The sequence below is a fragment of the Anas acuta genome, chromosome 2 (assembly GCF_963932015.1).
Source record: "Anas acuta chromosome 2, bAnaAcu1.1, whole genome shotgun sequence".
Lineage (NCBI taxonomy): Eukaryota > Metazoa > Chordata > Aves > Anseriformes > Anatidae > Anas > Anas acuta.
In genome coordinates this window covers 113,559,941-113,575,703 of record NC_088980.1, presented here as the reverse complement: position 1 = coordinate 113,575,703, position 15,763 = coordinate 113,559,941, and the positions used below count along the sequence as shown (strand labels likewise).

Here is a 15,763-nt window from a genome sequence, read left to right as displayed (position 1 = left end):
CTGGACTGAGCACACCAGGTGTGGCCTCACCAGCACTGAGCTTTGGGGACTGATTACCTCCCTCAACCAGCTGGCAACACTCCTAATGCAGCTCAGGATGCCATTAGCCTTCTTCATGGCTCGGGCATACTGGCTTCCACCTACTCTAGTTTGACTAAGATAAAAACTTCTTAAATGTTCCCTTCTCTAAGATTATACAGAACAGTTAAAATGAGGTAAGGCAAGCACATATTCCCTCCTCCCCCCCCCCCCCCCCCCCCCCCCCTTTCTTTTCCCTATTGAAAACATAAAGGTTGAATATTGAATACTGGAATGCACAAAGAAACAGCACGAAGAAATTATGAGAATGACAAAGAACATAGGAGACATTGTTGGTTCATATTGATTCATGGGTGACCCCCAGCATGTTCTGGTGCCTGGGGTTGTTCCTCCCGAAGTGCAGAATTATCAGCTTCCCCTTGAACTTCATGATGTTCCTGTCAGACCATTTCTGCAGACTATCTACATCCCTTTAGATAACAGCACAACCCTCTGGTGTGTCTGCTACTTCTCTCAGTTTTGTATCATCTGGAGTCTTGCTGACGGTAAACTCTGCCTTGTCATCCAGCTCACTAACAAAGATGTGAAACAGGACTGGACCCAGTACTGACCCCTGAGCTACACTGCTCATTACTAGCATCCAGCTAGACTTCATGCTACTGATCACCATCCTCTGTGCCTGGCTATTTGACCAGTTTTCAGTTCGCCTCACAGTCTGTCCGCCCAGCCCTTACATCAACAGCTTTTATATGGGGGTATTATGGGAGGCAGTGCCAAGAGTCTTACCGACGTCTAGGAAGACTATAACCATGGCTCTCCACTCATCTACCAGGCTGGTAATTTCATCATAGTTTATCATGTTCATCAAACATGACTTCCCTTTGGTGAATATATCCTGACTACTCCTGATGCTCTGGAGGTATATAAGAGGCATGTAGACATAGAATTAAGGGTTTAATGATAGGACATGGTGGATATGGTAGGTCTGGTTGATGTTTGAACTTTTTGTTCTTGAAGATCTTTTTGAACCTAAATGAGTCTATGATTCTGTGATGTTCCTGTCTTTGTGAAATGTGCCTGGAAAGTGGTTTCCAGTATAAGCTGCTCCATCACCTTCCCAAGGACCTAGGTAAAGCTATTAGTGAACACATCAGAAATGGCTTAAAGGGTGTCCCCATCAAGTTCATGAGCAACAAGTTTAATCTTCTCTATGAAAGAAGATCCTTAATAACCTTAACATCTTCCCTAATTTCTTCAGAAATTCTATAGCAATTTCATAAAATGGAGCAATTCTACCCTAATGCAAAAGAACATACAGAAATCACAATATACTCAGAAAGGAGTGTGAAAAACAAGGCACAATTATATTGAGAATGTTTGTGGGAGGCTACAAAATGCTCAGACCATCACACTAATGATCTGATATGCAAAATATTTCCAATATAATGCAAGAGATTAATAGAAGATGAGAGAATTTAAAGGTTTCTGAGAATAAACATTCTATTTCCTCCATGATACTTAATGGCAAAACAACCAAGAGAACTATAATTATTTGTAGCCTTTAGTTAAAACACACCTATTTAGCCAAGAACTCCAATAAGATAAAAGATTTTCAATTTCTGTATTACCCAGACAAAAATCCATACTAACAACATTATTCCTTTCTGTCTTGCTTGTATTCAGTAGAATAAGAGGAATGTAATTTATCTGAAATTTTAGTATAGATTAGCAACTCCTTTTTCTCTAGGAATTAATACTTCTCATGCGAGGTTACTGGTCATGAAATTAGGATTGAGAATAGGCAAGGGTTCTATAATAAAGTATCTCAGAAAATCCTTTTAAGAGTTAACTAATCATAGGAAAGCAATATACAGAGATCAGGGATTGTGTTAGGCTGACTAAGAATCCTTTTCTTCCACTAAAGCAAGATATATTTTTAAAGTGTGTTTTTTTTTTTTTTTTTTTTTTTTTTTTTTCCCTAGTGAATTAACACTTTTCTGTAAAAAATATTTAAAATTGAATAAGCTTCCTCTCATTGGTTTCTAGGACTAAACTAAATAGCTGTCTAGAAAGGTATTTCCCCTTCAGAATGTCTTCAACTCATCCATTGAAAAAATAAAAAGACTGAGTTCCTGGAGAGCTTCATTACTAGGTACTTGTTATATTGACTGTCTGGGTCTGTGATCCAAACTTTAGCATGCATTTCCTGAATTCCTGAACGTGTGGAAGGACACGATAATCACGACACACTCAAAACAATACTAATTATATATTAAAAAGATAATGCTTAAAAAAGATTAAATGCAGTTGAAACTAACAAATTTGTAAAGGTAAATAACCAACTTTTAATTCTAAAATGTTCTTAGTAGTAGTTCTGTGAATATCAGAACTCTAATGAAGCTTGGTTTCATACCCATTTGAGTCCTATGGCTGATTTGCTTGATTGTGCAAGGTATGAGCTCCAACTTGGGAGCATTAACAGGGACAGGAACATACCTTCTTCTCTTTTGCATCTTTGTGTTTATACCCTCCCTCCCCTCTTTCCTACATCTCTTGTATAGAATTGTTGGGGTCTAGTAAGGAATGTTTTCATGCTGACAGTATGTCTATTGAACTCAGTTATTGATTTTTACAGTACTTGTGAGAATACAATTATTTTCAAATTTTTTTTTCTTTTCAGTGACTTTGCAGATCCAAAAGATCACAAGATCAGGAGGATAAATAGCAATGTGTCAAATACCTAAAAACAGCATACACCTGATGTCCAGATGAAGAAGGAACTGAAAATTGGTTTTATTTATTTTCTATTATGTTATTAATGCACTGAGAATATTAAGCACAATATAGTTTAAAGTACAGCTATTTGGAATAAATAAACTGAAGAGCTAAAAAAAATGTGCATAATGTCTAACAAGAACTCGAAGAAAGTAGAGAAATGTAGTATTTCAGATTCTATTTTATAAAGATCATAAATAAAAATAAAATCCATACAAGCTTTGCCAAAATGTTTTTAAGACTGAGTTTTTTTCTAACAAAGAGAATTCAGAATCTTCCTTGTTTAATTTTAATTGTCAAACTATGTACATACTCTTTGGCAGAATTTTAGCTTTTTTTCTTTCAAGTCAAGGTCAAAAAATCTCAATGATAAATTTCTGCCTGAAGAGACTTGAAATTACTGAAATATTAATTATAGACAGACTTAAAATAAAAGCAAGGTTCTGTTTTATAGGCATGTTTTCAGTGAAAAAATAATGCTTGTTTCCTATGTTAATGTTTATATTGTTAGTATTACCTATCTCTGAATTCTTGCAAAAGCTCTTCATTTTCTTCCTCAAGTCCTTCATTTTCATATTTCAAAGCACCCAGTGCTTCATCAATTTTGAGAAGCTTTTGCTTTATATTCTGTAGATCACTTTCTCTGGTGGATTTCTAAGGATCATTAAAACATTAAGACACCTTTAACATAAGTCAAAATAAGTCAGGTCAACACAGAAAATAAAAGTTTGCAAACAAAAATGCAAACATTTTTGTTTCAGTTACATAAAAAAAAATAAAGAACTTACTAATTCTTCCATAGCTTTAACCATTTCAGAAGATGTATCTGATATTTTTATGCTCTCATCAGTTTGGGCAGCTACTCTGTTATTCATGTCTTCTACCTAGAATACATTTTAAACAATTAAGTAATTAATAATACAAACATCTCCTACATTTCTTTGTAAAATTTGAACAATATATCTTACATTAAAATTTGAAAGGAAGGCTATTAAAGAGTAACTGGAGGTATTTCATGCTCTGTTATTTATATGCATATTCCAATTGTTATGTATCCAAGCAGAATCTTTGGACTTCACGGTATCAGTAAGAACACACTCATAGCCTGCAAATTCATACATGACATATGGTGTGCAATTGAACAAAATACCTTTAATTCCTCTCAGCTTCAAGATTTTCCTTAATATCCTGAAATATCTATCAAATTAATACAGAGATTAATACAGAGATTCAATGATGGACCAACCAACGGAACTAAAGCAAAATGAGGATGTTAGGGAAGCAAGCATCTACAGGATAAGGAAAACATTTAAAGTGGATTTAAGTAGGTAAAGGCATACCTGCTCACACTGAGCTTAATGAACTGTGCTTTCTTTCTCTCTCGTTCCTCTGCAGAGACTGAAATAACAGAGCTATCCTGACAGAGCCTACCTATACATTCTCTATAGAGATATGGGTCTAACTGGCATATGATAAACTAGAAGCTGGTATATAATCAACAGGATGAAATTAAATCCAAACAAATACAAAATGTTACACTCAGGAAGTATGTGACAGACAAATTCAGAACAGAAAATAATTGTAGAAAGACCAGTTTTACAAGAGAGACAGTTGCAAATGTTCGTTATTAAATACAAAATAATCATATAATTTTCTAGGTCAAAAAAATCTATTTAATATTTATAGAAATCAATAAAAACTACTTCATTAAAGCCTGAGGTGTAGCAAGTCCTCAACTGAAGTAGTACGTATATTTCAGGGCTCCATAATTTAAGATATAAATATACTGTGAAAGTCCACAGAGAAAGAAAAATGGTTAGGGATTAGAAAACATGGTATATTTGGAAAGACTGAAAAGAAGCACCTTTAGCAATCTAGAAAAAGCAGATCAAAAAGCAATGTCTTTCAATATGTAAAATATTCTAAAAAATATACAGAAATCAACTATATTTCAAGGCACTGGGGGAACAAAAAGAGAAACTGGTTACATTTATAGGGGAAAAAGAAACAGATTATGAGCAAAATTTCCCAATTTTTAAATTGCTAGTACATAGAATATTTTAGAAATGTTTTTCCCTTTTTCATATGTTTTTAGAGCAAATATTTTGACAAGAATGACAATAAATACTACCACACTGTGCAAGGTATATGGTGTGACTATTTTCAGGATAGTCTCTTGAAATCCCTTCTAACACAACACTTTTAGTACTTTCAAAAATAAAGCAATGTTTTTAATACACAGCATAATAAAAAACAAAACCAAAACCAAAAACAAACAAACAAACAAACAAAAACTTATAATGACCTCCATCTCCTAAATTTATTCATTTTCCATTTGTCTGTCGTTTAAGCAGGTTAGGTAGTTTGCAAAAACAAAGGCAAGTCTTTAAGCTTCTCACAAATTAAAAGCAGAAATCTAGAAAGACCCAACTGGAGCATAACACAGAACTGTTGCTTGATCTTTTATGTGCTATGTGGCTTTCCAAAGGAGATCTAAGGTATAAAGGTATATGTTGTCAATTCAGACAACAAATACAGACGTATAAAACCACTATTTGTAAAGCTCATTGTGCATTTGAGCATTATGAATACTGTTCAGTTGTTACATCTCTTTTTCATCACATAACCGCCTCTTAGTTTTCTATCACTATGTGTGAAATATGGTGTTAAATCCAGTTATGGAGTTAAATCCAGCTGGTGATTAGTGGTGTTGGGGCTCACTCACTTTAATATCTTTACTGATGATTTGGACGAGGGAATTGAGTGCACCCTCAGTAAGTTTGCAGATGACACCAAGTTGAGGGGAAGTGTCAATCTGCCAGAGGGTAGGAAGGCTCTGCAGAGGGACCTGGACAGGATGGATCGATGGGCAGAGGCCAGTGGGATGAGGTTCAACATGGCTAAGTGACCGGTCCTGCACTTTAGTCACAACAACCCCATGCAGCGCTACAGGCTTAGGGGAAAGTGGCTCAAAAGGTGTGCAGAGGAAAAGGATCTGGGGGTGCTGATTGATGCTCACCTGAACATGAGCTGGCAGTGTGTCCAGGTGGCCAAGAAGGCCAATGGCATCCTGGTTTGTATCAGGAATAGTGCAGCCAGCAGGACCTGTACTCTGCTCTGGTGAGGCCGCACCTCGAGTACAGTGTTTAGTTTTGGGCCCCTCAGTACAAGAAAGACATCGAGGGCCTCGAGCGTGTTTGAAGAAGGGCTATGAAGCTAGTAAAGGGTCTAAGAGAACAAGTCTCATGAGGTGTGGCTGAGGGAACTAGGGTTGTTTGGAGAAGAGGAGGCTCAGAGGAGACCTCATTGCTCTCTGGAACTACCTGAAAGGAAGGTGTGGGGAGCTGGGGATCAGCCTCTTCTCACAGGTAACTAGTGATAGGACTACAGGGAATGGCCTTAAGTTGCACCAGGGGAGGTTTAGGTTGGGAATTAGGAGACATTTCTTCTCAGAAAGAGCAGTCAGGCATTGGGACGGGTTGCCCAGGGAAGTGGTGGAGTCACCACCATCCCTGGAGGTGTTTAAGAAAAAGGTAGAAGAGGTACTTAGGGACATGGTTTAGCAGGCAATATTGGTGGTACACGGATGGCTGAACTAGATGATGATCTTAGAAGTCTTTTCCAACCTTAATGGTTCTATGATTCTATTATATCTGTCCTCTTTTAAACTATATTATGAAGTATTATTACAGAATCCATTTTTCTTAATTCCTTCTCCATTTTTCATCATACTCCAGATAAAAAGAAAGGAAATTCTAACTAAAACCTCTCCTTGATAGTTGTTTACTTTCAACTATTTTGATGTAGATTTACTGCTCCACATAGCAAAGAACTTGAAAACTTAATTTACACTTTTTTTTTTTTTTTAAATCTGTGTAAGAAGACCAGATAGTGTTAACATTCTTGGAAACAGAAGTAAAGATCTGGAATAACTTGACTATTAAAGTCATTAAATCTTTGCACTTCATGTAGGCAACAGTTTATCTCTTTTTTTCACACTTTTCAAGCTGGTCCAAAAGAAGCTGTTGAATCACAGCTACTTTGCAGTTCTTCACAATAAGATATAGTGTATATAATGACTTAGAATAAGGCAACAAAGTCTTTGAGAAGACGTAAGATCAGACTGAATAAATTTATTTTGTCTAGAGCAGGGATGGCAGAGCAGAGACATTACAAATCTTCAGGCATATGCAATATGGTCATAGCTACAAAGGGAATAATCTACTATTTGTACCTGATGTAGCAAGGAAAAACAAACAAACAAACAAAAAGGAGTAGACCAAATTTTACAAAAGCATATTAGAAAAAAAAATGCTTCTTTTAATTGTTAAGAGCATCTGTATCCTGCTTATGCAGGATTTACAATGTCCTTCAGAATTTTTAAGGGCAGAAGACCAACTTGAAGGGGACTCAGATACAAATCCCTTGGTCCTTTGCTCCAAATAATTTGTTGTAGATTGAGTAGCACCTTCAGATGAAGAAGTCTTAAGACTTCTTAAGTATTTTAACATCAAATTATGCCTTTGCATAGATGCAACAAAGATATGAGCCACATAGACACTAACTACAACCAAGTAATACTTAGTATCTGATACTTTTCTATCACTTCCTTTGTTTCTCAAGAAGTATCTCAGGATAAACCTTTATTTTTTTGAAAACATTTCTAGAAGTTCCCTGTACAGATCATTAAAAGTAGGTTTGCAAATAAATCAGCATCCAAAATTTCCTAAGTCTGATTTTCTATATACACCTACCTCATAACTTTTTGTTTGTTTGTTTGTTTGTTTTTTGTTATACAGAGCATTATAAGGAAGTGGGTATGAAGATACTATATTTATATAACTAATTTGTTAATGGGCTGTTGTCTGCCTCAACCATGTCTACTATATTATTCAATGCCCAATCTCTTTCTGCTGCTAGTGGAAACAAAAGAGCATTAATTTTGCTGCATTACTGTATTAGGAGGGCATTGATTCCCCTCAGTGCTTGGAAAAATATTTTGATGGCAGGCTACCAAATGAATGAATCTTAAGTCTCCACCAAGTTTCAGATTCCAAACCCTCTTCCATTAGTTAAAGGGTAGGAAAAAAAAAAAAAAAAGTGTTCTTGAATTGTTGGACACCAATGAAGGTGACAGAATAATGGAGATGTAGGTAAATGTGAGATTAATTTTATGAGGAGGCTTTTTTCTCATCTTTGAAGAGCTATGCCCATACAGATAGAGAAAGGTGGTTTTGATGCATACAGATGCCTGTCTTATCACAAACCTCAGCAACATGGAAAAAAATAACACTCAGATTTATCCTTATACTGCTAAAAGTTGTAGCATTTACTAAACAATAAACCACTCCTACTAGATCATGTCAAATAAATAATAATAAAAAAGCATTAATCAAGACAAGGGAAAAAAGACAGAAAAATATTACATCACTAATTATGTCTTCAGACTTGTTTCTTGATAATAAAATAATGATGTATGTGACAGTTAGCATGTTGCAATTTAGATCCAATTCAAACACCACTTAATTTGCTAAAAATAATCACAATATTTTCTCATTACTCCCAAAATAATTCCATTCTCCCACAAATATTTCCATGATGATCAGAAAAATCACTTTGAGCTTTCTGAAAATCCTCAATTACTTCTAAAGGTTTACTAGCTTGTAAAGGTTTAGCCATGTTTTTGAATGAAACTGACAATAACAGCTCAACTGTGTGCTAAGCCTAGCTCTTATCTTCAGCATAAACTAATCAAACCAGAAGTGGTCACAAAAGGAACAGTTCCATGCTCCACCTTATCCCTGTTGCACATTTTACCTTCTCCCTTGTTTCGGTTTTAATACCCAATTGGTACCCACAGAAATGTATCAGACCAGGAAAAAAAAAAAAGATGGAAAAGAAATCCAGGGTGGTGGGGGGGGAAAGGTTTACTAATAAGTACTGGTTCAATTTGAGAAAAGCATTTTTCTACATACCAGTAGCAATTGCTAGTGCCAGTAACAGTAAGTAAACTGTAATACACAGTTGAGTATTGGAAAAAAAGGAAAGAACATATCTATCAAATATCTGTCTAATATGCCTGTATATCTCTACCTTTTTTGGTCATGCTAAGCAGTTTCAGTCTCTTGGGGAATGCAGGAAACACTCCACTTAGATTCTGGACCTCACAATCTAGATGCACAAATTATATTAGTATTGGGCAGGCACAAGAGAATGAATTTCACAGAATCATGGGATGTTTGAGGTAGGAAGAGACCTCTGGAGGTCATTTAGTCAAACATCTCAGACCAAGATGGGCCACCTAGAGCAGGATGCCCAGGACCATGGCCAAACAGTGTTTGAATATCTCCAGTGAAGGAAACTCCAAATATTTATTTTTAGAGTTATTGTTATTTTACTGTTATTTTATTTATACATATACATGTATGTACATGTACGCATAGGTATAAAAAATTACAAGTTCTGTTGTGTGCATATAAATCCTGTTTTAGGCACCTGAACATTGCTTTGGGCCTGATTCATCCTTTTCTCTAGTGGTCCCACACATGGAGCTGTAAATTAATTGAAAACTCCTCGTCAAGCATCATAAGGATCTCCAGTTCATGTTTCAAACTGCTGTGTACAGCAATACAAGACTAAAAAAGGGATACCCAACAAATATAAGATAAAACAGGAATTTTAAGTAAAAGAAACTATCATTCTGCATGATGTAGAAAAGGGTATGATATGCCAACTCAGGACAAAAAATCTACTAATTCAATAGGACAATCATGTTGTACTGTTAAATACACACTTCCAGATGACTTAAGAAGATAAGCAATATTAGGCAGATATGCATACAACAACTAAAAATGCACAGGTCACTCAAAGCAACATAAGATGACTACAACATTTTTCTTAAAAAAATGCTGAAAACTGATAACAAAACACAAGAATGAATAAGAGAGTTTTATACAATTCTACCATTTTTTATTTTTAAATCAATACTTGTATTTTTACTTTTACAGAGGACCGTAACTCTTAAACACACAAAAATATTCAGGCATTCATGTACTTTTCAATAAAAGATACTCATTTACTTGCTTGTTTATAAATATTCAAGACTCACTTTGCTGTTCCAACATTTTGCATCTTCCTGGATTTCTGCTTTTTGCTTCACTAACTCCTCAAGGTGTTTTTCATCCTTTATAATCTTCTCCTCTGTTTCTTTTAACTTCATACAGTATTCGGTCCAAATAAATTCAGAATGCTTTAACTCATTCCTAATAGAAATACACAGAAAGTGAATCAATCTATTTGGAAATATTCCAAGGTAGTCCCTCTCTATAAAGGAAAATGTAAAGCAGATCTGAATTAGTAAAGATTTATTTTGATTCTCTACTACGTTTCTTGAACAGGTATGCATGAGAGACTTTCAAAATATCTACCCTGGCAGGTTCACACAGTTTCAGTCAGAAATCAAAACTAATCAGGCTACCAGTTCACTTGTACTTGAAACCGTTTGCCAACACTGAAACTTCTAATTGGACCTCTAAACAGGTATCAGTGTAGTTGAGCAGAAGACTTTCCATCATACCTCAACATATTTATTAAACAAAATGGGAGTCAACTTCTTTTTCTACTAGAGGCTAAATATAATTTAGAGTTATTTTCACTTAATCAAATTACTTCACTGTCATTTTGTGGACAATTGTCATTTGTGAAGAATATTTTTTTTCTGTAACCAGTATTGTAACCAGTATCTTTGGTGCCACCATGCAAGTAAAATGCCAGTTCTTCATGCAATAAGGAACTTGCATAGAGTAAGCAAGGTCAAAGGAGGGGATAAAGACCTTAATTTAGCTCTGAATAGCAGATTTCTCAGCATACACTGCATTTATCACAAGGAAAGCTACTCATAATTACAGAAAGAGGTAGTAGTAACTACAACAATAGTCAGGACAACACTCCCAGGAGACACTGTTAGGCCTCTTTATAGGCTGCGCGCAGGTCTTTTGCTACAGCTGTGTAAGAGAATGGATTTGGTGAAAGGCAAAAGAAATAGAGTGATGTCAGGTTAAAACTTTACAATGATTGCTGATGTTTTTCCACTATTTTTGTTTCAGCAGGTAGAAAAGAGTCTCTCCCATGCTCCCCAGAGAACTAACTCAGCCAATAACATGATTTAAGCAAGCACACCTTAAATGGCAAAATAAATCCACCACAGCAGAACTAAGGCCAACAGTAGCTGTATTTTACAAACATCTACTGCATTACAACCCCACAAAAAACCTTGAACAAGTGTTGCATACCTAAACACAGTAAAAAAATAAATAAAACAGTATGACAAAAAGACTTCAGGACTTCAAGAGCCATTCCTACAAGATTACTTGATAGACACTTCCTTTATTTGCTTCCAAGGTATCTATCCAGTGATAAAGACTTACTCTGCAAAATCACATTCCAAAGGTCACAGAATATGAGCACGAAACCAACAATTCAAACACGTCTACTCTCTCAGGTCCCACCAGTCATGATAGACATATAAATGACACTTGGAATTATTCTGATAACAGAAATTTAACAGACATAGACTGTAATTTTCTTCTCATACTGCCTATCAGCCACAACTTTTCTGAGTACAATCCCATGGAAAAATACACTATTATCAGCCACAGTGAATGTGCAAAAATAACAGACTGTGCTGTGTGATGTACCCCAGCCTCAATATTTCAAGTTTCATCATTCATCATTATCTCACTTATGGTATTGAACATAAAGAAAAAGGTACCATCTGAAGAGCAGTCTTTTCAAGACTATGCCATCAGAAATTTGTCTTTCTCACACCTATACTATTCTAATCCTCCTTAGACAGCAACTGAAGGGTCTGCTTCTTCTGGAATGTAAGCCATTCTTTAATTAATTCTGGCATTCTGGTTTTAATTACGAGTCTAGCAAATGGATGGAAAAAAATACAGTAGACAAAAAATTAATTTCTTCAGTGAAGGGTAGAAAAAAATATTCTTGACTTTTTCTTGTAAATGCTGATATTCCCAAAATCACTGCTATCACAAACAGGACAGGTTGTAAGATGCACAACAGTCCTCATCATTGCCATGTTGTACAAATACAAAATCCCTTAACTAGGTGAAACAGAAAACATACATGGTGTATTTCTATCAACATGAGGAAGTTGAGGTATTAGTTACCTATTGCCATTACCATAGGGATTTCACTTCATTATGATTGTTTCAAATGAACAGAGATTTTTATTTTTTTTTCTGTAAAGCAATGTTAATGCTCCCCAGAACACAGGCTTGTGACAAGAAAACTGACAAGTGACAATTCACCAGTAACTACCTGATGATCTAGACTAATGCCACAATTTCTTTCCATTAATATGAAACAAATTCAAAGTCTTGATTTCCACCAAGAATACCAAAACAAAACTTGAAAACTGCCCACACTGTCCTAAAACTACTAAATAAGCCAACAGCTGTGATGCAGTGAGAGAATTCCAAAGAGAACTGAACAAAATCCTGCATAAAAGACTATTAAAGAGTAAAGTAGTTCTAACACAAGCTACAGAATTCTAATACTAATGAAAAAAATACAGAAGTAAAATTAAATGGTCAATTTTCATTAAAAGAATAGGTCAATAACATGGTATCTCAACATCCCATATCTGCTGCTTTGTTATATTTACTAATGATCTGAAAGGGCAAGGTGTAGTGAAATTAAAAGTCTGCATGTAACATGATTTAGGATAGGCAGGGCCAAAAGAGCTATGAAGCTTAAGAAAAAAATCAAGATAAACTAAACTGGGGAGAACAACAGCATGTAGCATTTAGTGTCCATACTCAAAAGAAGTATAAGACTGGAGAGGCTGAACAATCCGTACACATCAAAATTCTAAATTAATTATTTCAAATTAAGAAAGACATGCACACATTTCCATAAACACCCTGAAGCTCTCCTCAACATTTAACAGATATAAAGAAGCTAAGGGATTAGATTAGGAAATGGAATGAAAAACATTAGAATAAAAAATGAAAGCAAGACATCCCTGTTAAAGTCATTGGTATGGCTTCATTTGGAATATTGTTTGCATTAGCTTTTAACCCATTTCTGAAAAGCATATCACAGAAATGAAAAACTCAGAAGACACCCTGGAGAGGTCTGAAAGCACACTGAAAATAGAGAAAGTTTATTTAGAAATGAGATAGGAAGAAGGCACAAAGCAAAAATCCAAAGTCACGGAGGATATATATATATATATATATATGATGGAAAGTGAAGTCACATATTGTTTGCTCTGATATTGTATAATAAAAACATGTTCAGCAGTGGATCACCATAACCACTAACAATTCTTGCCAGCAGCTAGTAACTTAGACAAGAACATTAACAGAACATTAAATAGGCAAGTGAAATACTAAACAGATTTGCAGTGAATCTGAATACATAGTAATAAATCACACTATATTTTTAGTAATACCTCTTACCTAGGATCTGACTTTTCCCATAATCAACATGAGGTTGCAATGAACTTTACCAGTTGCAGAATGAGGGCCAATGCTGCCAGATTTCTCTCAACTGGAACCCACGGAGAAGCTAATAAGCATGTGATCAGAACATCTCTCTATATTTAAGCTAAAATTAAATTCCAAATATTGTGAAGACATTCCAAAGCTTGCATTCACAGCCTCATACCCATCAAAAATAAGTATTGACTCCTACCCTTCACACACTTCTTCCTTTGTACACACATAGTGACTTTTAACTGGAGAATCACATGATTTCCAGAAGTTACACCAATTTTGACAGGTATTGATATTACAGAAATCTTGTCTCAGGATTTGTATATTAAAATATTTGGGATTTAGCTATATTTCTGAATATGATTTTCATTTTCATATATTCTTTCCACATTTTCTATTATTCTTGCAATTCTAGATTGCAAACTAGACTCTGGAATGAAAAACATTAAGCTTTAGTTAACTAAACTAAACATATGTGAATCCCTTTATTCTGATCAGAAATAACATTTAATTAGCATAAAATAATAATATAAAGGTGAAAAGAATATAGTGTCAAAATTATTCTGAACTCAAGTAAAGTAAGAGCTTTACTGAGAGAAATTCATAGTAAAGGTCAGAATCAAAAAAGGAAAAAACAAAGACAAACAACAACAACAAAAAAAACCCATGCTGACGAAAAAAGCAAGTCAGACAAAGAGACTTGTTTTTTCTAGCATTGAATAGCTAAACTATTAATCTTCAAGAAAAATACATTTTTATCCTACTCTGACTAGACCTCACTGATGTCACACAGTTTATATCTCATTACAAGACACAAACACTTTGTGAGTGTTACAATTGAAATTTCTTGAGTAGCAATGTCATTCGGGGAAATACATGTGACCTGGGATTCCTTCTGCTCCTATATTGATGTATAAACATATGACAGGAAGAGCTATGATCTTTCTTTGATTCTGATGTGGTTCTGAAAAATGACCAAGAGATCCACAGTGATGTGGTATATCTCTAAAAGAAACAGAATGATTGCATCTAAATAACCTTTCTTTCTCAGAATGTGTCAGTAAGGCCTCTGTTCCAGCTGACTGGCAAGCTCAGATTTCCCTGAATAGCAGACATCAAAAACACCAGTCATATTAGGCAACTTAATGATTTACTGAGGTTGATCTCTTCCCCAAAATACACTGTGAGACCACTCTGTTTTGCAAAAGTTGGTGTTTCAGATGCAGGCTTAAAGACTTGCAAAATTCTAAGGCAGGCAATAAGTACTCCTTTTACGGGCCTGAAAGAGGCATTTCAAGTTCCTGAACACCAATTATTTTTTGAAATTAAATTGCTGAAATGTTAGAATGCACAGATATTCTTGGTCTTAAGTGATTAAAAGAACCAACCAGCAACCAGCCGCGAGTGTCCCTATAGTTCTACTTGATAAATCAGGGGTTAGTAATCTGACCAGAGGTGACAGTGAAGAGACTGCAACATACGTCATTTTACAGAAGCTACCTTCCAAGCCAATTAAATTATATTAATGGTGTTTGTTTGTGGGATAAAAAAAAAATGTATTTTGATAAGGTAAAAAGTACTTCTTGTCTAGAATTGTTTTATTTAACATGCAAATTCAAAATTAGCTATGGTACTATGACACTTCAGTAAGTGATGCTGTTCAATGCAAGTAATTTGTGTAGTCAATAAGAATTATAGCAAAAAAATCCTGTGAAAGGGAAAAAAAATCATAATTAATTAAAATAAGGCAAAAATATATACTTCAAGATCTTCATGGAACCTTACATTTGTGTATATTTGTGGACACCATCCCTTCCCTAGTTTGCTAATACAAACTAAGACAAAGCAAACACATATTTTATGTAGGATTCTATTAACTTTAATTTTACAAAAATAAAAAATTAAAATGTTTTCTACATGAAAACTCTCTATAGTTTCATTGTTACTACTAAAAACTAACACAAGCATGTAACACGATTTGACTATTTGAATAGCTCTTACTTGTATTGACTTAGTAGCATCCCAGAATATTTAATTTTCTCATACAAAGATTTTATCTTCTTTTTCCCTTCTTCATCAATTCTCTTCATTGTCTTTTGGATTTCCATGAGCTCAGAATGAACATCGCTATATATTTTTGATGCCTAAGCAACAAAATTAAATAAGTTTTCTGAAAGATGTTATATAAAAATACTATATAATATTAAAAAAAATCTAGATTTGTCTGATTCTTTGCAATCTTAAAACTGAAGTTTGAAGTTGAAGCAGTATTTTGTGATGCCGTAACAATGAATTTTGCATGGTCTGCAAAGACAACAGAATGTGTATTTTAAAACTGCATGACATCAAGAAGTGTTATCAAGAGGCCTTTCGCTCTGTAGCAAAACTTACAAGTTATTGTGAAAAGGTGGCTACTTCCACGGGAAGAT

At 34.8% G+C, this 15,763-nt stretch overlaps 1 protein-coding gene across 1 annotated transcript in view; it reads right to left on the bottom strand.

Moving 5' to 3' along the window:
• The window catches only part of CCDC178 (coiled-coil domain containing 178), a 173,297-nt gene that overhangs the window by 135,309 nt on the left and 22,225 nt on the right, over positions 1-15,763 (bottom strand). The window contains exons 9-12 of the mRNA XM_068672826.1: positions 15,336-15,478; positions 9,923-10,076; positions 3,603-3,698; positions 3,332-3,468 (exon numbers count right to left, since the gene is read on the bottom strand). Coding sequence (XP_068528927.1) covers positions 3,332-3,468; positions 3,603-3,698; positions 9,923-10,076; positions 15,336-15,478 — 530 coding nt within the window. The remainder of the gene's footprint in view (positions 1-3,331; positions 3,469-3,602; positions 3,699-9,922; positions 10,077-15,335; positions 15,479-15,763) is intronic.